Source organism: Acinonyx jubatus, chromosome B2, assembly GCF_027475565.1.
Source record: "Acinonyx jubatus isolate Ajub_Pintada_27869175 chromosome B2, VMU_Ajub_asm_v1.0, whole genome shotgun sequence".
Classification (NCBI taxonomy): Eukaryota; Metazoa; Chordata; class Mammalia; order Carnivora; family Felidae; genus Acinonyx; species Acinonyx jubatus.
Window position 1 is genome coordinate 112,480,897 of NC_069385.1, and position 27,918 is coordinate 112,508,814.

Below are 27,918 nucleotides of genomic sequence, written 5' to 3' on the forward strand. Positions count from 1 at the left end.
TACTTTTATGGGTCCCTGGAGGTCCTTTGACCTGATGCAAGCTACCTTATTTGGACAATTACTTACACACTTTGAGCCTTTATTGGTCAGGATCCAAACACGAAGCAGGTTATTCAAGTTAATAATCAAGTCAGGCATTAGAAAGACCGTTGAAGAAAAGCCTATTGGCAAAGGTGTTAGCAGAGGGCAGAGAAACGCAGAGGTTGTAACAACAGCAGGGCAGGAAGCATTGCTGCCCCTAGACCTGAGGGAGCAAGAAGAGTGAGCACTTCCTAGAACCTGAAGACAGAAAGGGCTGTGCAGAAGGGCTCAGTCCTTCTGATAGGAGCTATGACCTTCAGTCAAGCAACGCATCCAGTTCATGGCACCTGCAGCAACATCTGAGGGAATAAATACCTCAACCTCTCTCTCCTCCGACCCCTCCAGTCACTTGTCCATGGTCACCATTGTCTGAGCCCAGCCAGAAGGCAAGGGGTAGGAATCCCATTGTTCCAGCAGCAGCCGCAGGGTGGGGGGGGACGGCAGAGGCAGGGAGTGGCAGAAGAGTAGATGGTGGAGGGGGGATTTAGGGGAGCGAAAGAGATAGGTGCAGGGCTCAGCCCCTATGCATCCTGTAGTCCACCGCCAGGCTTCTTTCTACTTATGCCATCACCCCTCTGGGTGGCCCCACCAAAAAGGATGTGAGTTTTAAGTGTGTGCTGAAGGGTGTAAGTGACGTGCTGGAACCAGCTCGAAGTGGCTCACGAGAACTCACCGTGTGCATCTCTTCCCAAATCCACATGCAGGAACGTCACGCTGGTAGCCTGAAATCTGCCATGATGGGAGTCGTTGCACCACAAAAATTCACAAGTGCTGCGACACTGTAGGACTTTTTTTTTTTTCTCCCAGCGAACTTGTTAAACATTTACCAGCCACAGCACTGATCTAAGGTGGCCTTAACTGGACTCTATTCCAAGCTTATACCCCACAGTGTTTCCACAGCACAGCAGCAACTCTCTGGCCTTGCTCCTGGCACATCAGCCTGTGCCCTGCTGGAGAGTTCTCTGGTGGGAATCAGATTTCTGTCTGCTGCGTGCACATACACACATGTGTGCGCACACAACACCCACACACGACACCACCACCCCCCCACACACACATGCACAGATTCCTAAGGATTCTTACCAAGCTTTCTGAGTGGTCTTCAAACCTCCTCATGACCTTTGAGGGAGGGGGAAGGTCTTCCACACACATCACCCCCAGTGAAGACGATAAGGCAGGCTTAACACAAACCGCGAGCTTTCTTTAAAGAAATTCTCTTCAGACATTTCTTTTGGCCCCTTTCTTTCTTTCTTTCTTTCTTTCTTTCTTTCTTTCTTTCTTTCTTTCTTTTTTAATGTGTATTTATTTTTGAGAGAGAGAGAGAGCACATGTGAGTGGGGGAGGGGGGAGAGAGGGGGACAGAGGATCTGAAGCAGGCTCCATGCTGACAACAGAGAGTCTGACGTGGAGCTTGAACCCACGAACCGTGAGATCACGACCTGAGCCAAAGTCAGATGCTTAACCTACTGAGTCACCCAGGTGCCTTGGCCCTTGTCTTGATGTGGGGTATTTTGGTTGTCTAGCAAGCGCTTACCATCATATTTGAAAATATGCCAGCTCTACTGCGTGGTCTGTCTCAGAACTCACTTTTGACTCTAGTATGTAATAAATGTTTTTGAAACAAACAGATTGATTTACAAATTGGCTAGTAGCAGATAAGTTTTCCAAAAGTGGCGGGAGACAGTTTTATTAAGGATCCTCAATTCAATTCCTAAAAGTTCTGAAATGTCTCTCATAAGCCAATCAAGAGGATTGACCAAATGCCACTAACCATCATCATTAGGGGTTTTTATAGGAGGGAGGCCCATGCTCCCTTTTACCAGCATGAGAAAAACTGCCCTCCTGAGAGGTCATAAGTGTCCTGAGAACACTCCAGACTGGCTGGTTCCAGTGTGACAAACATGGAACTGGGTTTTAGGTTTGCTAAGGTTCTTGCTAATTTCCCTCTGAAAAGCCACTCAGAATGAAGCCTCTGGTCACCGCCAGTCAGTGAGGCCGGAGTGGCAGACAGCAGACTCACCAAGGGACTCGGGCTTTTGAGAGAAGTCCTGTGTTCCGAAATGTGAGTTGGCTGAGGAGTGAGGGAGCCTCGGTGGGCTGGAGAGCCGGCAGGAGCAGCATCTGGACCCTCGGGGGAAGGGCCGCCGAGCCAGGCTCTGAGTGGCTGCAACCAGAGAACGCTGACGGCAAACCAAAGATGGATCTGGGGCTCCAGCAGAAAGAACCGCAGAGAGAGAGGAGAGTTCCTATTTGAACAGAAGCGGCCATGGAAGGGAAGCTGTGCCGAGCTGAAGCGAGGAATGGCACTAGAAATGTCTTTTCCTGTGTCTGCAGTATGCTCCTGGGGTATGCTTGTGAGTCCACATGGACCCTGGAGCACGCTGACCCTCTGTGCAGTCCACATCCTCCGCAAGGAACACGGGGGGAGAGAGGCAGCAAATGACAAAGGAGAGGCCACCATCCAGGAGCATGATCTTGGGCAGAGAATCCCAAAGTAGAACAGGGGAGGTTACTCTGGTGGGAGGAGACGGCAGACAGCCTTCTACGGGGGTGCCTGGGATTGCGTTTTGCTCTAAAAAGGCATACCAAGCAGTTCTCTCTCTTTTTTTTTTATCGCCTATTTATTTTGAGAGAGAGAAAGAGAGCATGCGAGCCCGTGAGTGGGGGAGGGGCAGAGAGAGAGGGAGGGAGATAGAATCCCAAGCAGGCTCCACATCCTGAGCGCAGAGCCCAATGCAGCACTTAAACTCACGAGCCCGTGAGATCACGACCTGAGCCAAAAGCAAGAGTCAGACGCTCACCCGACTGAGCCACCCAGGCACCCCAAAAAAGGCATACCAACGGGTACTGATTGTACTGAAGCATGGCGGCTCCCTGGGGGGAAGACGGCTGCAGTGCCTGTGGGCCTGTGGCTGTTGGGTGTGAGTGCGCCCCAGAGATTATCAGTCACAGCCATGTGTCTGCAGGGCATTCATCACACCCTTAAGTCTGACCCGCCACGGGCAGGGAAGGTGTTAAAAAACCAACACCAAGATGGATGGTGGCACTGAGCACCTGTCAGTGTGTGATTGCTCCGACCGACAATAAATTTGAGCCATTAAACAGGAAATGGTCTGATTGGAAAGCCAGGATCTCTGCCTCTGAGCTGCTGACCATTGTGGTAATTGAGCCCCTGACACCATCAGTCTCCATAAGAATAGACCCTTTGACCTCTCAAACAGGTGAGGCTGAGTGATTCTATGAGATAGTTTAGCCCCCAAAGGCCCAGAGTCGGTGTTCAACAAGTGAATCATTATTGGATAGCTGAGGAGGCCAGGCTGGAATGTCTCCCTGGCCCTGAGGTATTGTCTGCCATGGTAGAGCCGTATAACTCATGGCTTCCTCCCACGTAGGGCACTGGACCAGCAGCTGCCATGTTGGGCCCCGTAGCCTTTGCTCTATAGAAGCCTTCAGAGGCCCACAGGGGCCCTTTTGGCACTGGTGCCTGGTTGGAGATTTCAGTATTTCCTTCCTTAGGACTCCTAGGACAAAACCAAGGAGACAAGCAGGCTGGCTCTGGGTATTCCGGCTGCTAAACTTGGGAAAGGCGCAGACTCCTCACAAGTCAGCAGGCGAGCTGCAAATACCAAGTGGGAACAGGCTGCAGGCCATGGTTTCGGTTAGTAAAGGGCAGTCTTCACAGGCCAGCACTCGAGGAGCAGCTGAGGCTTTCTCTCGGCCCCGGCCCCAGATCTGAAAGGCATTCATGGAAAAGGGCAGTGCCTTCAAATACCAAGGACAAGTCAATACCGACTTCAATGATCTACCCCATGGCTTCCTTCATTATCAGACTCACTTCCAGAGGAAAAAAGCACCAGCTTTGAAGTGAGACAGAGCTGAGTCCTGACCCCAGCTCTGCTTACTAACAGTGTGATCCTGGGCAGATTTGTTCCCCTGGCAGCGCTCAGTTTCCCCCATCTGTAGTGGGGGCTTGTGAAGATTATATAAGATAAGGCACAGGAAATCCCTGATCCATGGAGCAGCCTGGTGGTGGATATCTTTACTCAGATTTTGCCTACCTCCTACAAGGGCCAAATTCAGGCAGCCCCAGCCCTACAAAGAGTGTGTTTTCCTTGCTGCAAACCCCTGGGTCCCTTTCCCCACTATGGCTCCCAAAAGTCTGGAAGGTGGACGGGGGCAAAGGGACACGCTAGCCCCATATACCATCCTATCCAAACGTCTGCAGAGTCTTCATTCCTTGTAACTCCTGCATGGAGTACTTGTATTGAACCTGGGCTCAAAATCTTGAGCAGTGTTTCTTAACAAGGGCTGAGCAGATCAGAGTTACCAAGGAACCTACTGGAAAATTCTAAGTCAGTCTAGAGCAGGGCCCGGTTGCCTCTGTGCTTTGACCGGCTGGCTCCTTGTGTGCACACCCAGTAGAGAGTCACTGAACCAAAGAAATGAGACTCTGAGCATTTCAGACACTGAATAACAAATAGGAGTTTTGGGGTGTGTGTGTGCGTGTGTGTGTGTGTTTGAGAGGAGGGTATAGGGAAGCAGGAAGAGGAGTTACAATGATCTTTTCAGTGCCCCCAAATCCTGCCAGGCAGGAGGGGCCCACAGGAGGCCAGCCTTCCCAGAAAGGGCCCCTCTTGCCCTGGACTGCTAACCCCTGAACACACTGCCACTTCAGAGGTGGGGTCAGCCTGGGACTGTGGGTACCCCGTTTGAAGTTTCAGATACTATCTGACCACTCAGGGCTTCCTGCTCGTGTGACATTCAGATCTACGGCTGCTGGAATAAAACCCTTCTTTCTTGCCTTTGTATTGCTTTGGAACCGGCTGCTCGAGCCAATTCACAGTGTCACCTCAGAGGCCACTCCGGGCTGTGACCCCCTGTGCTCCTGTCGCAGCCAGAATCCTGTGCTTGAAAGGAGGGCCCCCTGGGCCTCCTGTCAGGTGACTGGAGGCTCTGTCCCTGGCCACAGTCCCAGTGGGCACAGAGACCTACAAAGCCCGAATGGCCTTCAGTTAAGCCCTCTTCCTCTGTTCTTGTTCAGCCGCTTTTGTTCCCTTTGCTTTCAGTTCCCAGCACCCCTTTCTCTTCGGGGAAGACTGATAAGCCCAACCTCAGGAAGCATCAGAAGCAGCCAGGGGCTGTCTCCTGGTGGGGTTACAATGCATTTCACTAAGCAGGCATCACCTTTGGCAAGAGCCCACTGGTTGCCATGACAACGTGGACAGTTTGTGTCTTGGGGATATGTTGTGCCCTCGTTCTGGCTGCCCTGGGGTCCCTTGCCCCAGCTTTCTTTCCCACATCCTTTCAATAGGCTTACAGCATCCTGGCGCCAACTCACATGAACCATTCTTTAGTTGGGAACAGCTTTGTCTCGATCAGCAAAACACTGCTAAACTTAGCTATCAAAGGAATAGATCAAGCTATTTCTCTCCTCAAAAGGCTCCAGGCTCTGTCTCTCTCAAAGCTAAGGTCCTTAGCGTGGCCCACAAGGTCCTACACCATCTGGCCTCAGTTCCCACCACTCTGCCTTACCAACTTGGCCAGACACACTGGCCTTCTCGCCCTTCCTCAGAAGTACCCTGCAGATGTACCTCAGGCCCTTGGCACTCGCCGCTGTACTCTCTGTCCTGATTTCTGCATGCTCGTTCCCTCCCTTCATTCAGGTCTCTGCTGCCTCCTCAGAGACAGCTTCCCGGCCACTCTACCTAACATAGCAGCCCTCCACCTCTTTATCCAGCTTTCTCTCCTCAAGGTGCCCTTCAGCCCCTGGCATTATATCAACTCAATTTTGGGTTGGTTTAATGTCCACCTTCCCCAGAAGACTGCCCCTTGAATGGGGAAAGCTCATTGGTTCCATCAGCGAATGAATGACCGGCCATGGATTCGAAGCTGCCTTTTCTATCTGGTAGCTTTATGGCATTGTGCACGCTACCTGGTCACACAAGCCTTGGTCTCCTTGTCTGAAAAACACAGGTGATAATATCTGCTAGCTAGAATGACAGAAATAAATGAAGCAGCACAGAGAATAGAACCAAGTGCTTGCCCCGCAAATGGTAGCTGACATCGTCTCCCATCTTTGTGTCTGTCAGCTGCTTTCAGAGTAATGGTCTCCTTGCCCCAGGCTCCCGGACACCCACACACCTCCAGGGCACCTGCCACTGATCTGCCACGGGAGTCTGCGAGATGCCCAGGGAAAAAACAGCCAGCAACGGGGCGAGGCGAGAGCCCTCTCCTGCAGATGGGCCCTGCATTCATGCCAGGGCAGCCATAGCCTTTATATGGGAGACCAAGTCCTCTTGGCCTCCACCAGGCTGGGTGAGACGCCCCTGGGTGGATCCAGTAGCCCTGCCTTCACCCGCCTCCAGAGACCTCTCACGGAGTACGGCTGAAGGCTGCCCAGCCCGCCACTATAGAGGAGGGTCTTCACGGATTTTCTCAGGGGTTTCCTTGGTGTGGAGCCAAAAAGTGTTGAAAGGAGGAAGAAGATTCACAGCTCTTCTTTTTCGACAGGCTGGAAGATATATTTGCTCATTTCTGAAGCTGTTACGAGACGACAAAACGTTCTGTCCATTTCAAGTCCTACCGTTAACAGTGTGATGGGAAGATACTATCTTCAGTTGATCACATCTGACGTTTTTCAGAGGGCAAGGGCTGGTACACACGTATGGCATTGAGTGTGTGCTACAGGCGGAGCCTAAACAAAGCACAGGGGAGATACAAAGAACAGAGGGACCAATCCCCGCCCTCCAGGGGCTTCCGGGCCTCTGCCTGGGGGAGCGTGGCCAACGCGGGAACGGGCAGCCAGCTCCTCAGGGCTGGAGGGCACTGCACCAGTAGGGGTGATAGGTCGTCTTCAGTTGGCGAGCCTAATGGTATCTGTGTCTCCTGTGTTTAGGTGATGGAGTAAGACACTTGTCCGGTGGGTTTACAAGAGACCGTTGTCACCTGACACAAGGGAGAGGGAGTATCAGGTGCCTGGAAGATAAAGGACAGACTCCTGATCTGCTTAGCATATTTATCAAGGAGTTAGATAGTGACATAAAAGGCAGCCAAAAGGGAAAGAATAAAGGCACGGCGGAATGAGGACCTCTCAGAAGGCTAAACCCCCAATAGATGGGAAGTGTTGCGTTTAGGATCAAAAGGACAGTCACACTGAAATAGGAGGTGTTTTGACAACTACTCACAAAAAATATGAGTCTTTAACCACAAGCTTAATAGAGGCCGGTGACAAATTGACATGGCCATGACAATGACAGAGCTGCTGAAGAACAAAAACGGTGCTGGGGAGGCTGCCTGATGTAAGCATTCAGCTCTTGAGAACCAGAAAAATTTGAGTTCGGATCCCATCTCTGCTTCTTGGTAGCTGTGTGACTTTGGGTTACTCACAGCCCTCTCTGAGCCTCAGAATCTAACTGAAATGAGACGGTAAGACCCTCCTGGTTATGTTGAGAATTCATAATAAGGTGAGCAGGGCACCAGCCCAGTGCCGGAGAGGACTTGGCAGCACTTAGCATAAAGCAGGCATTCGATAAATGGTCACTGTTAGTAATTTACCTGCTATAGAAATATAGAATGTGCATTTTTAACAGCTTGGAGGGCCATTCTGTACCATGTCCCTTTCAGATGTATCTAGAGGATTATGTCCAGATTTAGACTGTGATCCTTAAGAATAGTTAGAAAGCAACCGTCTCACTGAGTCCTTAGGTGAGGGAACCGGGCAGAGTCCGCCTGTGAATAAAGCTCCCGATACATGGTTTTTACGTAATGTTGTTGTTGTTGCTGTTGTTAAAATCTCTAAAGAACCATCAAATTAAGAAGGGAGACGTGCTATGCTGCTCCAAAGATCCAAAGTAGGGGGAAAAGGAAGTTAGAGGGGTAGGTCTCAGCTCAAAGTAAGAGGAAACAGAGCTGTGCACAATGAAATGGGTTACCGTGCAAAGCGGTGAGCTCCCCACCACCGGAAGTATTTGGGCAGAAAGCAGATGACCATGTGTCAGAAATGTTAACAGGAGGAATTTCTGAATCCACGGCCCTTCCAAACAAACAAAACCGGATTTGGATCCAGGTTCCTGAAGTTAGCCTGGCCAAGTCAACCTCTTTGAACCTCTGTGCCCTTCTCTCTGCAAAATGGAAGCAATAATGCTTCAAGTGAGTACTAGAAGGATTCAGTCTGGAGCGCCTGGATGGCTCAGTCGATTGAGCGTCTGACTTTGGCTCGGGGTCATGATCTCACAGTTCATGGTTTCGAGCCCCGCGTCGGGCTCTGTGCTGACAGCTCAGAGCCTGGAGCCTGCTTCAGACTCTGTGTGTGAGTCTTTCTCTCTCTCTCTGCCCCTCTCCCGCTCGCACTCTGTCTCTCTCTGTCTCTCAAAAATAAACATTTAAAAAAAATTAGAAGGATTCAGTCTGATCATGTCCAGAAAGCACCCAGCCCAAAATAGATTCTCCCCTACGTGGAGTAAGAAGCAGGGCGGTCCGACTTCCAAGACACCTTCCGTGAGGCTACGAAGTACAGAGCAGCCGCAAAGACCCCTGGGAGGGTGAACAGACCCCACCCACCAGGCTAGAAGAGGCCGGGCTCCAGAGGAGCACACTAGCCAGAACGGGCAACTCTGTAGCAGTGGTCGGCATGCATAGGAACACAACCGTCACCAAGACCTTGGTCGGGTCCGGTTGCCCCGGCTCATGGGCAGGGCATCCAAGCCTGTTCTCAGCTCTGGCAGCATGTCAGCACTGCTTGGGCTAATCAGGCTTGGGAACCTTGGCTTTGGAGGGAAATCCAACACAAGGGACATGATTTGAGGCTATGAGATCCTCAGCACCTCAATTGGTGTGAAGACAGATGTGACAGATGTGAGACAGTTTAGTGATGTCTTCTTGGTTTCTGAGGGGCTCTCTAGCAGAGGATGGGAAAATGCTATTTTGCATCTTCCCTGGGGATTCAAGAGGAAACAAGTGAACTCAACAGTAAAAGGATTAGTAGCAATGTAAGGCCCAATTGTCTTCCAGTGACAGATGTTGGACTGTGGGAGGGACAGCCGAAATAGTCATGGAAACCTCTCCTCCGAGGCTTTCGCCAAGCAGATATTGCCATTGAAAGGAGGGGGCTGCAGCAGACTCCCATCCAAAGGCCCCAGAAAGTACTCACAGAGGTGCTTTCACCTTGAGATGCACTTTACTTTGTCCTCTGCCCTAAATATCACACTCCTCCTTTTACATTTCTTCCTTGTTGGAGTAACCCATTGGCATCTCTCTTCCACAGGCATCTCAGAAAACGTAGCCATGCCTTCTATGCCAGACTTGCTGGAAGAAAAGCTTCGATCACAACTGGAGGAAGAAAAGATAAGGTACCCACTTTTTCACCCCCACACACCCTGACCCCAGCCTCCTAAAGCTCTTGGGGACGACCCATGTGCTGCCTGGGGCCAGGCAGAGTGGCTACTCCCCAGCCCAGGTCTGGAGCTGCTCTGGGAAGTGGGTCCAGTAGTTGAGTCCTCACATAGCTGGAGGGAGTGCTGCCTTTGAACAGACAGATGCGGGATGCAGAAACCACAGGCAGGATGAGGTTGGAATCGGGAGCAGAAGGCCTAGCTCGGCCCTGGAGCCAGTAGAGAGGTTGACTTGGCACCTTGACCAGCCTGAGGTCCCAGACTGCATGCAGCTCACTAGTCTTATCTGCTGCTGCCATCTAGGGGAGTCAGGAAGTATGACCACGGAGGTCTTCCGCAGGCCAATCTACCCCTCTTTCCTCCTGAGGCTCCTTATCTGCGGGGCGTCCTGAGAACATCACACCCTCTTGCAGCCATTTCGGGTACCAAAATGATCTCACTAACAGAGGAAGGAACCTCCAGCATCAACAGACTCGTGGCCGTCACTGATACTTAGCATGGCCACAGAATGTCATGCAACACTCCAGTCCAACGTTGTAGTTCATGCATGCATTCCTTTACACGTTCGACAAATGTTTGCTCTCTCCTCCCTGCCATGGGGAGGCCCTGGGGAGAGCAAACAAGGCACCTTCCCAGCCCTCGAGGAGCCTATGGTGTCATTATGACATGCTACCCTTGGGCTAGCTGGGCACGTACCCTGAGCAAACCCGGTCACTCTGGCCTCCCCACCCCCGACACATCCCTGCCACCCGAGACTTGGGGAGGACAAAGCCCCACTCTGAGCCCCCAGACTACTCCTCATGACTGCACTGTGTGTCCTGCCAGCATCCTCCCTCCCGAAAGCCTTGTGCTGCCCTCCCACACCTGCCAGTGTGGATTTGCCCCTGGGTTATCCTCTTTCTCCCTCACTCTGTTTATTTTTCCCAGTTTCTTCCCAACCCACTCTCCTGGTGGCTTTACTCCACTCTGTGTTGCCCCCTTGGTCCACATTTCCTGCCTCAGGGTCATCTCGGGAGCCAAGATGTGTTGGCAGTTGGGCTATTTCCTGTTGGACAACTTCTGATTCGTTGTCGCATGCCCCAAACTTATATACGCAGTGACGAATGTATTGTAACTTTCACACTTCAACCTGAAGGTGAACCAGCGCAAGAGTGTGGTGGTTGAGACTGTGGTTTCCAGAGCCAGATGGCCTGGATTCAAATCCTGGCCCCTCTGTTTATTAGCCCCCTGCCACAGAGCAAGTTATGTAACCTCTCCTTGCCTCAGGTTCCAAATCTGTAAAGTGGAGCATCTTCTTCATGGGACCAAGACGAGGTCTGAATGAGTTTATATGTCGAGTGCCTAGAGGAATGCCTGCCCCTTAGTAAGTGCTCAGTAATGGTAGATATCCTTCTGGAAGGAGGGGGTATTCATCTCATGCACAGAGCCCGTGGGCCCGCTGGACAAAAACACCTGGCTGTGCTTCTCTCTGATGGACTCAAGCCCTGGCCCTGGGCCCCGGCCTCCGTGGGCTCCTCTGGGTCCTGGCTCCTGGCACCAGAGCGGCACCGCCAGATCCTCAGGCTCAGGCCCTGCAGCAACACTCCGTGGGCAGCCCTTCCTCCCGCCAGGGACTGTCGAGGCTCTTCCCTGATTCCACTGTAGGTATAAAATGATGTTCACACGCCTGAAGGCCCTGAAGGTGGAGATCGAGCACTTGCAGCTGCTCATGGACAAAGCCAAGGTGAAGTTGCAGAAGGAGTTTGAAGCCTGGTGGGCCGAGGAAGCCACCAGCCTGCAGGTATTAGCAGCTCCCCACCCCCCCACCGCCCCAGAGCCTGCCCCACTCCTGTGGCCTGGGGAATGTTAGGGCCGCTGGGGAGGGGCTGTCGGAGGCAGGCCCACGCGCTCTCAGCCTTGGCTCAGGAGACAGGTGCTCATCTTAGTAAGGAGGAGTGCACATGGTCAGGGGCCCACTGTCCCTGTGCCCTGGTGCCTGCCACATAGAAAGGTGGGCCATGGAAAGTGAGCCCAAACCGGTGGACCTGCCACTGTCACTTTGTGTAATGTTCCCCCGCGACACCATATTGACAGCATTGGCTGTTTTTTATTATAGTCATATGCAGGAAAGCCTTGGTTTGCGAGCAAAATTCATTCTGGAAACATGCTTCTAATCCAAAAGCACTCGTATATGAAAGCAAATTTCAAGAACCACTGGCTCAGTTGTGATCATGTGACATCCGGCTTACGTACTACATGTATTACAAGACATCGCTTGTCAAGTTAAAATTTATTAGAAATGTTTGCTAGGCTTGTGGAACCCTAGCAGAACAAGTTACTCTCAATCCGAGGTTTTATTGTATGTATGTATGTGTTTATACATGCATGTGTATATGTAAACATATATTTCTATAATTTATGTGGAAGTTATAGAAATTTTGGAAAATAGAGAAAAGCACAAAGAGATAAAAATCACCATAACCCCACCATTTAAGGATAACCAATATTATCATGTTGGATTATATTACTTTTTTCTCCTATGCATATATTTCCATATGGTTGTTTTTAAGTTAATTTATTTACCTTGAGTCTGGGAGGGGGCAGAGAAAGAGAGAGAGAGAGAGAGAGAAAGAGAGAATCCCAAACAGACTCCATGCTGTCAGCACAGAGCCCAACGCAGGGCTGGATCCCATGAACCATGAGATCATGACCTGAGCTGAAATCAAGAGTCAGATGCTTAACAGACTGAGCCACCAAGGCGCCCCTCCATATGTTTTTATAAAAATAGAATCATACTGGTCTTCAAGTATCACAAACACCTTTTGTTCTGGGACTTCACGGCACAGCATGATGCTCTTCCATGTTCTTGTTCTACATCATTCTAATGGCTGTCACTGTTCCGTCATATGAATTTATTTTAATCCACTTAATCTTTGATCGTTTAGTGTTTAGGTTGTGTCTAGTTTTGCACTGGAAGCCTGTTTGTAGATAAATGTTTGCATATTTGCTAGACAGATTCCTGGAAGCTCCCTATAATATTATGAAGGCCAAGATAACAAGTTAAGAAGCGTTAATACAAACGCCCAGTTCCAGTTGTCCTCCTGTAAGTCCTCAGCTCTGGTGTAACGGAGGCGGCTGGCGGATCTCTCAGAGATCATCTAACAGCTGACCCCTTCATTTCAAGGACAAGGAAACTGAGAGCCTGAGAAGTTATTTGGTCAAAGACACACAGCCAAGTAGCCATGTTACCAGACTATAGAGAAGAATATTTGGATAAAACTTAATATACAAGATGACAAAGAAAACCAGTAAGACTGAAATAAAGTTGTCAAAATATTTTTAAAGCAAAGTTATGGTATAAAAACATGTATACCACTTTACGAATGTATTAATAAGGTACATTTATTAATAATTAACATAATTTCAAAGTAGTGGTGAACACAGTATTTCAGTATTTCTGCCATAGTGTAATATGATATGAAAATATCTTGTGATTTCTAACCGGTGATGAAGTCACTGACGTTACATATACCACTATGGTTTGTTGCCTACATTGTATCATTGAAAGACATGCTAGATTTCAGGTAGAAGTTAGGAAAAATAAAAACGTCATTGATTCCCATCCACGTTCGCAGCACCCCTGGGTCCTGTCTGTTCTCCAGTTAAGACCCCTTCGTGGCGAGGCCACCAGCCACTGCTGGTGCCCAAGGGAGGTTAGCCACTGAGCGGATGGTGAGGGTGATCCCGTGTGACTCAGGAAGTGTCCGGGCAAGGCTGATGGATTCAGACAGCGTATTTTGTTCACATGGGCAGCAAAAGCCGGAGTGGCCAAAGATGTCAGCTCAGTGTATCCTCTGCCCCACAGGGTGTCACTGAAACACAATGGACCAGATGACTGCAGTAGGGCTGATGGGGCACCCTGTTGCTGAGGAGTTAATTCTATGCTGCCGCTAGGCAGTTTTATAGCCTGCAGATGTACGCTGAGTGGAGCAAGGCAGAAAGCCTTAAACCTCATCAGAACATGGGAGGTGATGAGAAACGGTCCCATGACCACCCCCCAGGGAGATAGGAAGGCAAGTGGGAAATAGCCTTGTAGCAGCTGCTCGTGAGCCTGCTATGCTGTCAGGTTCTGGGAGAATCACGGGGCATTCTGCCAAGATTCAGAGAAGCCGCAGTTGAGGCCTTGCTCTCCAGCCCCGTGTGGAGACATGCAAGGTTGCCAGGGCACCATGGTGGAGCCGTTCCTCTACAGGAGGTGCTCAGTGGATTTCTCCTGCCTCTGCGAGCATCTCTTTGGGACAAGGGGAAGCAAAACCAGAGAGGACTTCTGGAGAATTGTCAGATTGCATGTTAAACACTTTTTCCTGACTACAAGTAAATAATACAGGCTCAAAGTGGAAGGCTTAGCACAGAAAAGGACAAAGAATAAATCAGACATTACCCATAATCCTGCCACCCAGAGATAATATTTTGATGCCCATCAGTATAGTGATCACAATGTCTAGATTAATTGTTTCCCCTGCACATGTTGTATATAGAAACTTATAGAACTAGCTTTTTCACCTTAAGAAATACATCAAAGACATTTTCCCGTGTCATCAGATTCAAGCTAATACTGTGAAACTCCTTGGGCCAACAGGTAAATTCTCCAGCAGTGAATTCCCTCAATCACATGAAGCCCTTTCCCCAGACACCTGAGTCCCAGCGTGAAAGGTCTCAGCTTCTCTGTAACCAAAGGTAAGGAGTGAGGCTGAAGAAAAGTTTCCCTGCCTCTCCTCAACCTGTTCTTTCTCCCCTGCGTAGGGGTCTCTAGAGGCTGCCTGATTCGCCATGGTGAATCACGCGTACTGTTACATTAGCTGCAGATACTCAAGCCAGTGGTTCCAGGAGTGTGTGACCAAAGCCTGTTGAGCACTCCTCCTCAGTCCTTTTCCCCTGACCTGGCAGCCAGCAGACCTACTGCCATGGTGACAAGAGACAAGCGCTTTCATTGCACGAGCCCTGGTCCTGCCCCCTGAGTAGGAAGAAGGAGTTGGAAGTAGGTGGAAGGGAGAGTTTGGGAGAGAGTGGGGGGGACTGGAAAGGAGGGGGATATTGGTGGTAGGCCAGTCAGGATACAGAGGAGCTCTGCTGAAAGACTGTCCTCGCACAGATTCAGGAGAGATGTGGGTGGCCTCCCAGGAGGATGGCCTGCACGTGAGGACAACCAGGAGCCAGTTTTCCTGAATGCCGGCATGATGCAGCAGGGACTCCACTTCCCCCCACACCACCTTCTGAAGGCAGCTTCCTTCTCATGCCACCCACGTTATTATCTCTTTGCAACCACACAACTCAGGGGGTAGAGCCAGTGACGCATGCTTCGGCCATCCTCTGTCCCCCAGAGAGATCTGCTGTCAGGACAGAGGCCAGGGCAGCTTGCGTGGGGTGTCGGCCTCTGCCACCAAGGAGCAGTCCTGTGACTGGGATTGAATAGGAGCTGAGCTCCTAGGTTGGAAAATGTGAAATAGAGCTTTCACTCTATTTGACTGGGGTGGGAGGGGCGTTATGCCAGACATTACCCTTAATATGATGTTATGAGAATGGCATTTTACCTCTGTGGTCCTCTCGAAATCCCATCGCCCCAGTCCAGTCATGAGGAAAACATCGTGTAAGTCTCGACTGGGGGACATGCTGCAGAATACCCAACCAGTCCTCCTCAAAACTGTCAAGGTCATCGAAAACAAGAAAAATGTAAGAAACTGTCACAGGCAAGGGGAGCCGAAGGAGGCATGACAGCAAAATGTAATATGCTAGCCTGGATGGGATCCTAGGTCCAAAAAAACACACTAGGTAAAAATTAAGAAAATGCAAATAAAGTATGGACTTTAATTAATGATAATTATCAGCATTATTTCATTAGTATGATAAGTATCAGCATTGTTTCACTAGTTGTGACAAATGTACCATACCAGTGTAAGATTGTATGATAAGGGCAAGTAAGTGTGAGGTACATGGTAACTCTTTGTACTATCTTTGCAGATTTTCTGTAAGCCTAAAACTATTCTTTTGTTGTTGTTTTCAAGTATGGTTGACACACATTATTACATTACTTCATGGCTATTGAGCCAGGAAACCACATAAAGGGAACTTAAATGTGTATTACTAAGTGAAAGAAGCAATCTGAAAAGGCTACCTAATGTGCAATTCCAACGTGACATTCTGGAAAGGGCAAAACTATGGAGACAGTAAAAGAATTAGTAATTGTCAGGGTGAGAGGGGAGAGGTGGAAAGGATGAATGGGGGAACACTAGAGATTTTTAAGGCAGCAAAACATATGGGAATATGATATTATGCATTTGTTAAAATCTGTAGAACTGTACAACAGAAAGAGTGAACCCCCTGGTAGACAAACTGTGGACTTGAGTTAATAACATTGTATCTATATTGGTTCATCAGTTGTAATAGATGTCCAACACTCATACAAGACGTTAATAATACAGGAAACTACAAGATGGGAGAGGGGGGCTATATGGGAAGTCTGCACCATCTGCTCAATTCTCTGTAAACCTAAAACTTCTCCAAAAACCTGCCGGTTAATTTAATACCCTTTAAAAAGGCAGCATAGATAGACTTGCTCTACAGCAATACAGACAGCTTAGCATTAGCGTCCTACACTGGCCCTCTCTGCATTCACTTGGGTACCTGCCAAACTCTGGAGCACTTGAGTTTGCAACCCCTGTATAGCTGTCTCCTTCTCCTGAAACTTCTGGATTCCACAGAGCATGTTTGAAAAACACTGGCCCATCCAAGAGGACAGGGCTTTCCCTGGTTAATGCTCTGGCTCAGTCCTGAGTCTGTCATGTATCCCACACAACACCAAGCTCTCGTCCCAGTGATGAGGCTCAGAACCCCTTGTTATTTCCCCAGCCTCTTTTCTAGATCTCTTGCATAGTTCCTTACTGTTAGAAATATCCTGCCTAGCAAGTAGGAAGCTACATCTCTAAGTTTTCTTTTGTTTCAAAGACAAGTGTGTGTGTGTGTGTGTGTGTGTGTGTGTGTGTGTGTGTGTGTGTGAGAAGGCCCAATACACACACTCCAAGGGCTATACAGTAGAAATAGACCATGCCTGCCAAATGAAATTCACAACTCTGAATTTCAAAGTAAAGGTCACCCATGGAAGCTTTTCTCAAAATCTTGCTCGCAGAACTCTACCCCAGGCCCCTTTGAAGACTGCTCACAGGAGGGTCTTTGGGGAGATGGCCCAGGTAGGCCTTGGAATATCAGGCCCTGTCATCTCTGGTGGCAGCCAGGGCTCTGGTTTGACCTCTAAACCTCAGCAGAAATAACCAAATATCCTGAACAGAATTTGCTAAGACACCTCAACTGTGAGTGGTTGGCACCCCTAAATTCCCTCCCACACTGCAGTTCAGATACCAAAAATTGTAGGCAGGAAGTTTCCAATAGGTGAGAGGAAAGGTCCCTGTTATTGACTGGAAAGGGAACGGTCTGGGGGCTCCACCTTTGACAAGGAAATCACTGCCACATGCTTTCTAATGCTGACAGAAAAGAGCTCACAGGCTCTAGTAGGGGTGAGGTGGGGAGGAGACCCTGTGCCCGGGTCATGGTTCCTCAGACATTCTCTGCAAACCTCCAGCAGTGCAGGATTAGTCGTTGATGTCCTTAAGTTCTCTGAGGAGACAGCATTAGCTTTCTTCTCTCACAGGAATAATACCCTGTCGTTTCCAGGAACCCCGTAGGCCAGGCACTGAGCAAATGTGCCACATGCATACTATCAATTGTCCCCATTTTACAGATGAGAACACCTGGGCTCTGAGAGCTCAGTTCACTTGCTCAGGGTCGCCCAGCTAGTCAGTGGTAAGGCAGGATTGGAACCCAAGCCTGTCGGCATCCAGCCACCCTGCTCACTCCTCACATCAATGACTGCCCTTGACGGGCACTTGCAGGAGGCAGCAGTTTCCAGCCCATATGCTGTGCTATTTCATTCAACCGTGCTTTCTTTAGGTTCTGCGAAATGCCAGGTCCTCCTCCTTGGGCTCTCCCCTCTCTGTGTGCCCATGGCCTGATCTGCCCAAGGGGCCAGGATTTTCAACAGGCAAATGTACACTTGCTCACAAAGCCAACCTCTGACTGGAAAACCAGAACTCCCTGCCGTCGGCCTCCACCATTTCTGTCGAGAAACCCTGAATTCAACCCCTCGTTTAACTAGCAGGCACAGAAAGGGAAAGGGGTTGTTTAACTCTGTGGTTGGCAACATGAAGATTACCCAGTAATCCTGAACTCCAGGCTCTGTTCTTCCCACCTCCCTCCCCCCTGCTCTCTCCCCACCTCCTCTCCCCTCTCTGCTTCACTCCTGCACTGCATTCTTCTCCATCCCTTTCTTCTACTTTCTCTCCCTGCCCACCTGTATCCCCACCCTACATTCCCCTTCTCCCTCTTTTTTTCTTTTTTCCTTCCTGTCTAGGCTGCTTTCCCCTTGTCCCTTGCTCTCCATCAGCAAAGGCTGCCTCTCTGTATTGCTTGTCCATTTGTCCCCCTGCCACCAGCCTTTACCTCCCAGCTTCTGTGAGAGAGTGCCCGCCATGGAAGAAGTCTAAGAATCAGCCACTGGGCAGGGCTTCCTAGAATTTTCTTGGGGAACCACTATAAGAATAATGCCCCCCTTCCAGTAGTAGGGCCTTGGCATCCCTGGATATTCCTTTTCCTTAGGTGTTCCAATTGAAGATGATCCCTGGATGTGCCTGCCAAGACACCCTTAACCCTGAAGCTGCAACCCGTAATTTCAGAGGTGTGCATCAGATGAGACCGCTGGTCACCTGCAAGGAGTCCCTTCGGTGTAGACTTTCACAAAGGATGTCTGAGAGAAATCCTCCTTGTACTTCTTCCAATCAGCAGGACCTTGAGCAAGCAAGGCAGCTCCCCCTTGGGGATCTCCTCATCTCATCTATAAGATGCGCCGAGGTCCCTCTGACACTATCGTTCCATGCAGATAAATGCACCAGTGCCATTGAGCAGCTGCTGGGGCAAGAGCGTGAGAGTCCAGCAGGCAGTTTCCACCTGAGCTCCAGAGAGGCTGCTGTCCATGGACTCACTGCAGGCCTGGTGGGTGGTCCTCTGCTCCTCGGGTTCCAAAAGAAACTTGACCTCATCACTTCCCCAGGGATGCCCCGTGCCTGCAGGCCGATCACGCTAAATGCACAGCACTCTGATTGGCAACCCAGGAGGCTTGTTATTACTACCACTTATTAATCCTTATTAGGAAAGAGGTAGTTAATTCTGATGGCGGGTGTGTTCTGTCTCCAGAAGGAATATCAACATGAGAAACGAATGCAGTGTCAGAGGCTGGTTGGTCAGGGCAGAAAACAAAAATAACTTGCAGTGTGATCCTAAGGGTCCAGAAACTTAGCTGCGGCATCCGGGGGGCCCTCGAGCAGCTTCGGGACTGGAGGAGTCCTCTCCCTCAGGAGCCCCAAGCCTTCACATTATGCCACCCTCCTGAATGGTTGAGGCAGCAGGCTGGGCGACTGGGCCTCTGCAGAGGGTCCTGGATACCCCCATCTTTCCACAGTGTGATCCTGACCCCTTTCTGCCCTGTCCATTGTCCACCTCTGCCCCTCTTCCACATGCTACCAGCCCTCAACAGTTTGTACCTGGATGTTCCCTGGAATCTTAAGCAAGGAACTACTGGGAATCCATTGGGAATCCATTGAGTTAATGAGCCATTTGAGTGCCAGTGACCTGATCTGGCAAGACTGGCTACAATTTCCAAACTGACTTTGACCTGGTGTAGTCGAAGCACCTACGAAACGGAAAGCCCTCTCTCCCCTTCCGGAGGCCTGCACCAGGAACCGTTCAGAAGGAGCCCGGATCATTGGCCACTTTCTCCAAAGAAAAGCACGCAGAGCCTCTGCCACCTCATGGCTGCCTCTGGTTCTACAGTTTCTCTGACCAGACGGCACAGATCCCCGTCTCTCCCCACCGCCCAGTGCAGTCTGGGATGCAGGGAAATAGGCATGGGGGTGGGAGGGATTCCCAGGCTCTGATTTCCTTCCTTGTTTGACCCACAGTCTCGAACCTGTGGAGGCCGGCCCAGGGAGGGCTGAGATGGGAGAGGGCTGAAGGCCAGAGCTGGGGAAGGGGCTGTACCCATGGGTGGGGCAGCAGGTTGCAGGGCCTGTGGAGTGCCTGGGACTGATGGTGCAGGCTAGGCAAAGCCAGTGGCCCTGTCTAACCCTAGCCCACCTCTCAGCCCGAGTGCCCCCATCTGTAAAGGAGAGTTCCAGCCAGAGGAATTTTGAGGCCTCTCCCAGGTTGGATATGATGTCTATGCAGGACCATCCCAGACCAGGGAGAGAATCCCATCATGCCACTGGCATCTTGGGACAGCTTTAGTGGCCGGCCTCTTCACCTCCCAAGGAGCACTGTTGGGTTTGGCTGTTTGCAACCAGGAATCCAAGGCAAGGTGCGCACTAAATTAGGCAAGCTAGTTAAATGGGCCAGACCGCACCTGCCTGAGTGGGTCAGACACCTGTTGGGTCTGACTTATCATTTGGAACCAGGGGCTGTTCAGTAGGTGTGGCCAGGAGTGAGCCATGCATCCCCAACATGTGCTTCCTCAGAACCCCACAGAGCCGGGTCCAGTTAATAAAGGATCATGGCTGAGAAACAGATTCTGATGCTTCACAGAGTCATGGGTTAGATTCATATTCTGCCACTAGCCAGCCGGTAACTTTTAGAATTTCTTTAACCTCCCTAAGCTTCCGTTTCCTCATCTATATAATGAGGATAATGAGACAATTGAGAGGATTAAATGGCACAGGTCTTCTGCTATGAATGTGCACTATTCTTCCAAGTTAAGGGAAGAGTGACCCTGAAGGCAATTGAGAGAGCATCCTGGCTGCCTCTTCCGTTTCAAAAGTGGGAGTGGGCACTGCCCACTCAAAAGCTGTGGGGGCAGGGCCTCCCAGCAGAACCATGAGGGCACAACCCCTGCCCAGCAGAGCCCAGCAGGACTTTACCCAGTGGGTCCAGAAGACGGGACTGTCACCCCAGTGAATCCAGAAGGCAGAACATTGGACCCGAGAGGATTATTCTCAAGCCTTAAGTCCTCACAGAGTTTGCATTGCTAGGTTTCGAACTTGCCTGGGACCCATCACTCCTTCCTTCCTTCCTTCCTTCCTTCCTTCCTTCCTTCCTTCCTCCCTTCCTTCTTTTCTCCCTCCCTCCCTCCCTCCCTCCCTCCCTCTCTCTCCCTTGTGGAATGGGAATGTCTAACCTATGCCTGTCCACCATTGTATTTTGGAAACACATAACTTGTCTGCTCTCACATGTTCACAGCCAGTGAGAAATTCCACCTCAGGGTGATTCGACTTCCAGTCTCACCCGTCTCTGATTTACATGAGACTTTGGACTTCAGAGTTGATACCAGGATGAGTTAAGCCTTTGGGGGCTGCTGGGATGGAGGGAACGTGTTTCACGTGTGAGAAGGATGTGAATTTGTTGGGGGTGAAGGGATGGGGGGGCAGGGACAGAATGTTATAAACTGAACGCATCCTCCAAAAATTCATATGTTGAAACCTAATCCCAGATACGATGGTATTTGGAGGTGCCTCTTTAAGTCACAAGGGTAGAGTCCTCGTTGATGAGATTAGTGCCTTCGTAAGAAGAGGCCAGAGAGCTAGCTCACTCTTTTTCTGTCCTGTGAGCACACAATGAGAATTTGGCAGTCTGCCAGAAGAGGACCCTCGTGAGAACGTGACCATGCCGCACCCTGATCCCAGACTCCCAGCCTCCAGAACTGTGAGAAACAAATCCCTGTTATCTCGTCACACCACCCGACTAGGGTGTTCTGTGGCTGGTAAGGACCCTCTTACTGGCTTGCAGATGGCCATGTTCTCGCCGTGTCCTCACATGGTAGAGAGAGAGATGGAGCTGTGATCTCTCTTCCTCTTCTTGTGAGGGTACCAGTACCATCATGGGGGCCCCACCCTCAGGACCTCCTCAAAACCTCATTACCTCCCAAAGGCGTCACCTCCAAATACCATCACATTGGGTGCTTGGGCTTCAACGTATGGATTTGGGGGACACAAACATTCAGTCCCTATGGCTCCTAAATACAAACCTAAATTTCTCTTCTGGAAACCTCCTCTCATACCTCTTCCTTTTGTCATTTTCCTTTTGCAGTGATGTGAACACCAGGAAAATCTTGCCCTCGCCTTGTCCCATCCCGCACAGCCGGGAGCCCAGTAGCACCAGTGCCTCCCTGGAAGACAGGTCTGCCGTCTCCCTCTGATGCCTGTGACAGCCCCTGCCATGAGTGGAATGGGTCAAAATTGCCAGTGCTCTTCTCCCACATCCTGAGGAGCCCCGTGTCCAGTGGCTGCACAGACACAGCCCAGGGCTGGCCTCCACCCTGACACCCCAGGAATACCCTGGCGTCTCTCACAGATACCAAGTCCCAAGGCAGAGAAGTTTTCTCCCAGGGGCCTCTGCTGCCCTGCGCGGGCAGAATTGCTCCAAGTGTCTGTGTAAATAGATATACCCAGGGCCATTAAAGGAAAGAAGAGCCAGCCCACTGGCCATTCCAACATAGCCCTGCCACAGGGTCCCCAGGCCAGGAAGGGCAGAGAGTTGACAAGCCTAGCTAGCCTCGGCCCTGTGAGCCGTTCACTCCAGACCGAACAAAGCTGTGAAGGCCTATCCTCAGCAGTGCCCTTTATGCCTTCTGACTAGAACACCTTAGCACCCTTCTTCACCTGGCAGACCCTACTCTCCCCACAAGCAGTCTAAGGGGTGAGGTCCAGCCATGCCCCTCCCCGAGCCCAGACAGAAGGAACAGTTCCGTGCAGCCCCACGGGAGCCCTTGTCACTGACTGCAGCTGGATGCCAACACAACTACTTGTGATGGGGAACAGCCCCTTATTGTAGACAGTCCTCACTGGCTTCTGACAGAGTAGATACTATCACCTGCTGTATGAGGATGAGGCTTGCAAGCCAGGAGGGCACTGCTTAGAATTTTCTTGTGGGGGCAAGCTGGTTATTAAATAGAAAAAGAGGAGGGAGAAAGGCACATACATTCTTACTTTTTTAAAAGGATTTTTTGGAAATCCCACACTTCTTATAAATCTCATTGGCTGGGACCTGGTCACCTGACCACACATAGCAGCAAAGGAGGCTGGGAAATGTAGTATTTTTTTTTCAGCCATGGCAACTTACTCAGCTAACTGTTTTTACAGAGAGAAGAGAGAATACTTATCTGCCCCAGGAACTAGCTAAGCCATCGTGGGGGGGGGGGGGGGGTAGGGATGCACTGGGTAGACGTCCTAAAGGATGTGCCATCTAAGTTGGGTGCTGAAGGAGACAGTGACACCTCAGGTGGAATGGGCTTGGTTTAGGGAAGGCGAGGGGTGGGGGCCGCACCAGAGATGGGGAAGTTGCAGAGACAAAGCATATTCAACCATGCAAAGGTCTCGGGGGGAGAGCAGTCTAGGGAAAGGAGACAGCCAAAGCAAAGCCATTGAGTAAGAGAATAACACTGGTACAGCCGCTCTGGAAAACAGTGTGGAGGTTCCTCAAAAAATTAAAAATAGATCTACCCTATGACCCAGAAATAGCACTGCTAGGAATTTACCCAAGGGATACAGGAGTGCTGATGCATAGGGGCACTTGTACCCCAATGTTTGTAGCAGCACTCTCAACAATAGCCAAATTATGGAAAGAGCCTAAATGTCCATCAACTGATGAATGGATAAAGAAGTTGTGGTTTATATATACAATGGAATACTACCTGGCAATGAGAAAGAATGAAATATGGCCTTTTGTAGCAACGTGGATGGAACTGGAGAGTGTTATGCTAAGTGAAATAAGTCATACAGAGAAAGATACCGTATGTTTTCACTCTTATGTGGATCCTGAGAAACTTAACAGAAGACCATGGGGGAGGGGAAGGGGAAAAAAAAAGTTAGAGAGGGAGGGAGGCAAACCATTAAGAGACTCTTAAAAAGTGAGAATAAACTGAAGGTTGATGGGAGGCGGGAGGGAGGGGAAAGTGGGTGATGGGCATTGAGGAGGGCACCTGTTGGGATGAGCACTGGGTGTTGTATGGAAACCAATTTGACAATAAATTTCATATTAAAAAAAAGAGAGAGAGAGAATAACAGAAGGAAGGGCAGGGCTGAGGCGCCTGGGTGGCTTAGTCAGTTAAGCATCTGACTTTGGCTCGGGTCACGATCTCACTGTTTGTGAGTTTGAGCCCCGCATTGGGCTGTGCTGACAGCTCAGAGCCTGGAGCCTGCTTCATGTTCTGTGTCTCCCTCTCTCTCTACCCCTCCCCCATTTGCACTGTGTCTCTCCCTCTTCTCAAACAAACATTAAAAAAAAATTTTTTTTTTTAAAGAAAGAAGGGCAGGGCGGCTGGAGCGGAGTAGTAGCCCAGGGCCCAGATCACACATGAAGAGAGTCTGAATTTCACTCTGAGAGTGAGGAGAATCCACCAACAGGGTTAAGCCAGAGGAGGAGGATATGATGAAAGGGTCACTGTGGTTCCTGCACAGACTGGGTGGAGGGGTCAGGAGGCAGACTGCCAGGCAGCCTCCTGGGTGAGATCCGGTTACTGAACATGGAAAGCACTTCGGAAAGGTAAGCATGGAGTTCAAATGTAAGGTACAGTGATGTGTGACATGTGCTTGTCCTCAGCATCCCTGAGAAGCCAGCATCATCTATCCCTCTCACTGGGGACAGCCAGACTGACTCTGACATCCTGGCATTCATCAAGGCCAGACAGAGCATTCTGCAGAAGAAATGTAAGTACACCTTCCTCCTCCTCCAGGGTCACAGGTCACCCAGCTCTGCTCACCAACCCTTGAGGGAGGTAAGGGGGAAGGCCAGAGTGAGAAGTGAGCTTCCTGTATATTCCTGAAACCACAGGACTGAACTTGTGGTCCCTTCACATGTGCCTGGCCTCTGCTTCCTCCTGGAAAAAAGCTCCAGAAGACAGCATCACGAACACCAAGACAGACCCAAGGGGGTGGCGGGCCCAGGTGCTCTCGCCTTGCTTGGCAAAGCTTCCCTCCCTCCTCCGGATCTCCAGCTCCCTTTGTTCTGTGTCCCCAAAGCCATCTCTCCTTTGTCCAGCCTTCTCCATACGGGAAGGGGCTGAGTGATGGTTTGGTAACTTGAATTCCTAGCTAGAAATATCACTCTCCTATTGGAGCATGGTTCTTGCCAATGAGTTGTAGACGTAAACACCACTTGAAAGCTCAGGCCTGAGGACCCCTTTAACAGTTACAGAAGGAATACTTGTGGTGTTCCAGACAACAGGAAGAAGCAGAGAAGGCCCTTCCTGGCCTTTGTCACCCACCTCCCCCATCTTCCTCCTGGAAGCTGCCCCCTGCTATGGACAGGCCTTCTCTTCTCCTGCCTCCTTCTCCCCCAGAGACCCACAGCGATAAGACCCAAGACCCCTTACGCTGGCCCCTCGCATTTAACCTCGTCCCAGTAAGCCAAAGGCTACCAGGCAGGTTGAGTGTTGCTTTCCCATGTCAACGCCTTGGTGGATGAAATGGCAGACTCAGATCCTATAATGACTGACACCTGCTGCAAGAAGCCCACAGTCAGTTTCATGGCCAACTGTCTGCAGCTGAGACACTAGGGGTTCTGCACACGGGGATGGAACATCCCAAGTAAAGGATGGCCTTCCATGGCGTTCTGGAGGTGGGGGAGAGACAGAGAACACACCCACAAATAGAGACCATTTGACGTGCTGGTAAGCGCTATGAAATAGCTAAAATCTATAATGTGGTAGAGAGCCACAGGGAAGACTGCCATTAACTGGGGCGGGGGCGGGGGCTCCCTGGGGAGGGGAACCTTGAACTAGTAGCTGAATAGTGAGAATGGAGTGTCCATGCAGTGTCCTGCGAGCAAGCATTCCAAGCGGAAGGAGTAGAAAGTGAACAGCCCTGGAGGGAGCTTTGCTTGGTCACAGGGTGGGAAGGAGGCCAGAGTCACTTAAGGGCTCAGCTCGAGAACAGGAGCCAAATGAACAGGCCTTGTGGGCGAGGGTAAGGGGCTTGGCTTCTATTCCTGATGTAGTGGGAAACTCACTGAAGAATTTAAGCCATGGTGCGATGTGGTCTGACCGAAACTTTGGCAAGCTGACTCTGGCCGTTGTACACAGCAGCACAGCAGAGGTTGTAGAGGTCCAGGATTAGCACAGTCATCTGGCTCCTGGGGAGGTCCAGGCAAGGGGTGAGGGTAGCCTGGACCTAGTGGCAGATCGGACGTGAGTCGTGAGGGCAAAGAGAGCCAGAAGGGCTCATGGGCACCTGTTCTGAGCAGCTAACAGGATGGGGATGCCATCAGCAGGAAGGCAGGGCGGAGTGGACACCAGAGGGAAGTTGCTAGGGGAATTCAGATTTCTGGCTGGCCCATTCAAGTTTCAGTAGCCCTTTGAGATCTCAGAGGAGATAAGTAGGCCCCTGAACATGAGTCTGGAGCTCAGCGGCAAGGTCTGAATGCACTGGGTGGAATCCCTGTTGAGAGTAAATAGGGTTATTCTAATCGCTGACACAGACCCTTGGGGCACTGTGACATTTGGGGGTAAGCAGGAAGATCTCACCAAAGCTACTGAGAAGGCTCAGCCAGGGCGAGAGAAGAGACAGCAGGGGAGCGAGTGTGGCCTCAGGCAGGCCTGCAGGGGAACGTGGTCCAGGGGAGAGGGGTGGTAGAGCCCAGGGCTGCTGGAAGGCTAAGCAAGAATGGGATGCTGCCTGGTGTCCACTTTGCATGTCATGATGGCCCTGGACAAGTGCCCTGTGGATGGGGACCTGGGAGAATAAAGGGGCCATTGCGGTGGTTGAGGAAAGAAAAGAAGGAGCAAAAGTAGAGATAGTGAGTGGGGACAGCTGACCCGAGGGCTTGGCTGGGAGGAGGGGCAGTCGGGAGGCTGGGGCTGAAGGGAGGCAGTGGTTGTGAAGACGCACTTATGTGCTGAGAGGAATGGTCTGGGAGAAGAAAGGAGGCTGATGGTAGGGAAAAGAGGGCCAAGCCTGCAGGGGAAACTCTTGGAGGAACGAGAGGGCATGGCGTCCAGAACATATGTGGAGGAAGAAACCCTCCCCTGGAACAAATGCATTGAAATCAGCCATCATCCATCCCTTTAAGAAGTCTACACGTCAGCAACATTGTTCGGTTGTGTTTACCCAGGTTTTGCCCACATAAAGACACTATTTCCAACCCTCTCTGACAAGAAGAGGCATAAACCCAAGGTCTATGTCAAGATGGCGTCCTCCTGCTAATGCCATTGCCCAGATGGTACAGAAAACTGTACTGAAAGATGGGGTGCTGCGAGTGTACAGAGCCAAGAGTCTGATCCCCCTTTTGACAGTAGGGGAAACTGAGGCACACAGAGGCTGAATAACTTGCCCAGCTAACAAATGGCAGAGCTAGGATAACCCAGCTTTTCTGTGCTGTCTCCAGTTGGCCATGCTGTCTTGAAAAGTCACTCTGTGGTCGGTCGGGTGTTTGTCTCTTGGCCTCTACCCACCCTGCAGCTGGGAGCTTTGTTCTCCAAACAAATAGCAGCCTGGAAGTAATTCATCAAAACAAAAGTTCAAGGGTTCAATTTTTATTCTCAAGGGGAGAAAAAATAATCTTGGGTTCTTAGTGGTTGTGTGGCTGCAAAGGAAGCTGAAGAAGGGTGACAAGGGTTCCACCAGGTCAGGGCCAGAGGGCCAGCAGGTGCGGCCTCCCCCAACGTGCGGCAGATGGCCAGGCCCCACCACGCAGCACTTTCCACACAGCCCACTTATCAGGCCTCCCTGTCAGGCAAACATGCAGGCCGGGCCCCAGGCACCTTCCCCAGCCAAAGCAAACACTTCCCTCTCCCCTGCCCTGGGCTCCCTCTGCTCTTAATTTAGTGGCGCTGTCTGTCTGGGCTTCTTCAGGAGTGCTCATTATGGGGAATTTGTGACTATCAGCCTAAGAGCAGGAGCCCAGAGAGGGTGATTTAACGTAAGCCTCACCCGCCGCCTCACACACTTCACCGAGGGCCAGGATGAATCTAGTTGATTTAGGATTCATGGAAAAGCTGTGGAACGTTTAAATCCCTGCCAGGGGCACGTGTGGACAGGTATATATCCCCCGTATGGGGCGTTCGTCATCCACGGTGTCAAATCTGCTGTTTCCAACTGCCAAGGATGGCTTTAAAATCTGAGCAAATGAGGTTAACCCCTTTCTAGAGTGCTTTTTAATAAAACCTTCCTTAATCCCTGAGTTTGGAAGTGTTTCCATCTGGACAGGAACCTTGGTGTGACCCCCTTGCCCTCTTCTCCAGCCGGGGCCAGGCGGAGCCTCTGCGGAGTGCCTCAGAGGCCCCTGCCAGCCTGGACTCCATCGTCCCCACTGCAAGAAACCCTCCAGCTCCCCACCGGGCAGGATCCATCCCAGGAAAATGGAAAGGCCCCAGAACTGGGAG

At 50.8% G+C, this 27,918-nt stretch overlaps 1 protein-coding gene across 3 annotated transcripts in view; it reads left to right on the forward strand.

Moving 5' to 3' along the window:
• KIF6 (kinesin family member 6) overlaps nucleotides 1-27,918 on the forward strand; it is a 386,005-nt gene that overhangs the window by 351,647 nt on the left and 6,440 nt on the right. For all 3 annotated transcript variants that reach the window (XM_015069784.3, XM_027057824.2, XM_027057825.2), the window contains 5 exons: nucleotides 9,344-9,428; nucleotides 11,115-11,250; nucleotides 14,089-14,186; nucleotides 21,630-21,719; nucleotides 24,141-24,247. In XM_015069784.3, coding sequence (XP_014925270.2) covers nucleotides 9,344-9,428; nucleotides 11,115-11,250; nucleotides 14,089-14,186; nucleotides 21,630-21,719; nucleotides 24,141-24,247 — 516 coding nt within the window. The remainder of the gene's footprint in view (nucleotides 1-9,343; nucleotides 9,429-11,114; nucleotides 11,251-14,088; nucleotides 14,187-21,629; nucleotides 21,720-24,140; nucleotides 24,248-27,918) is intronic.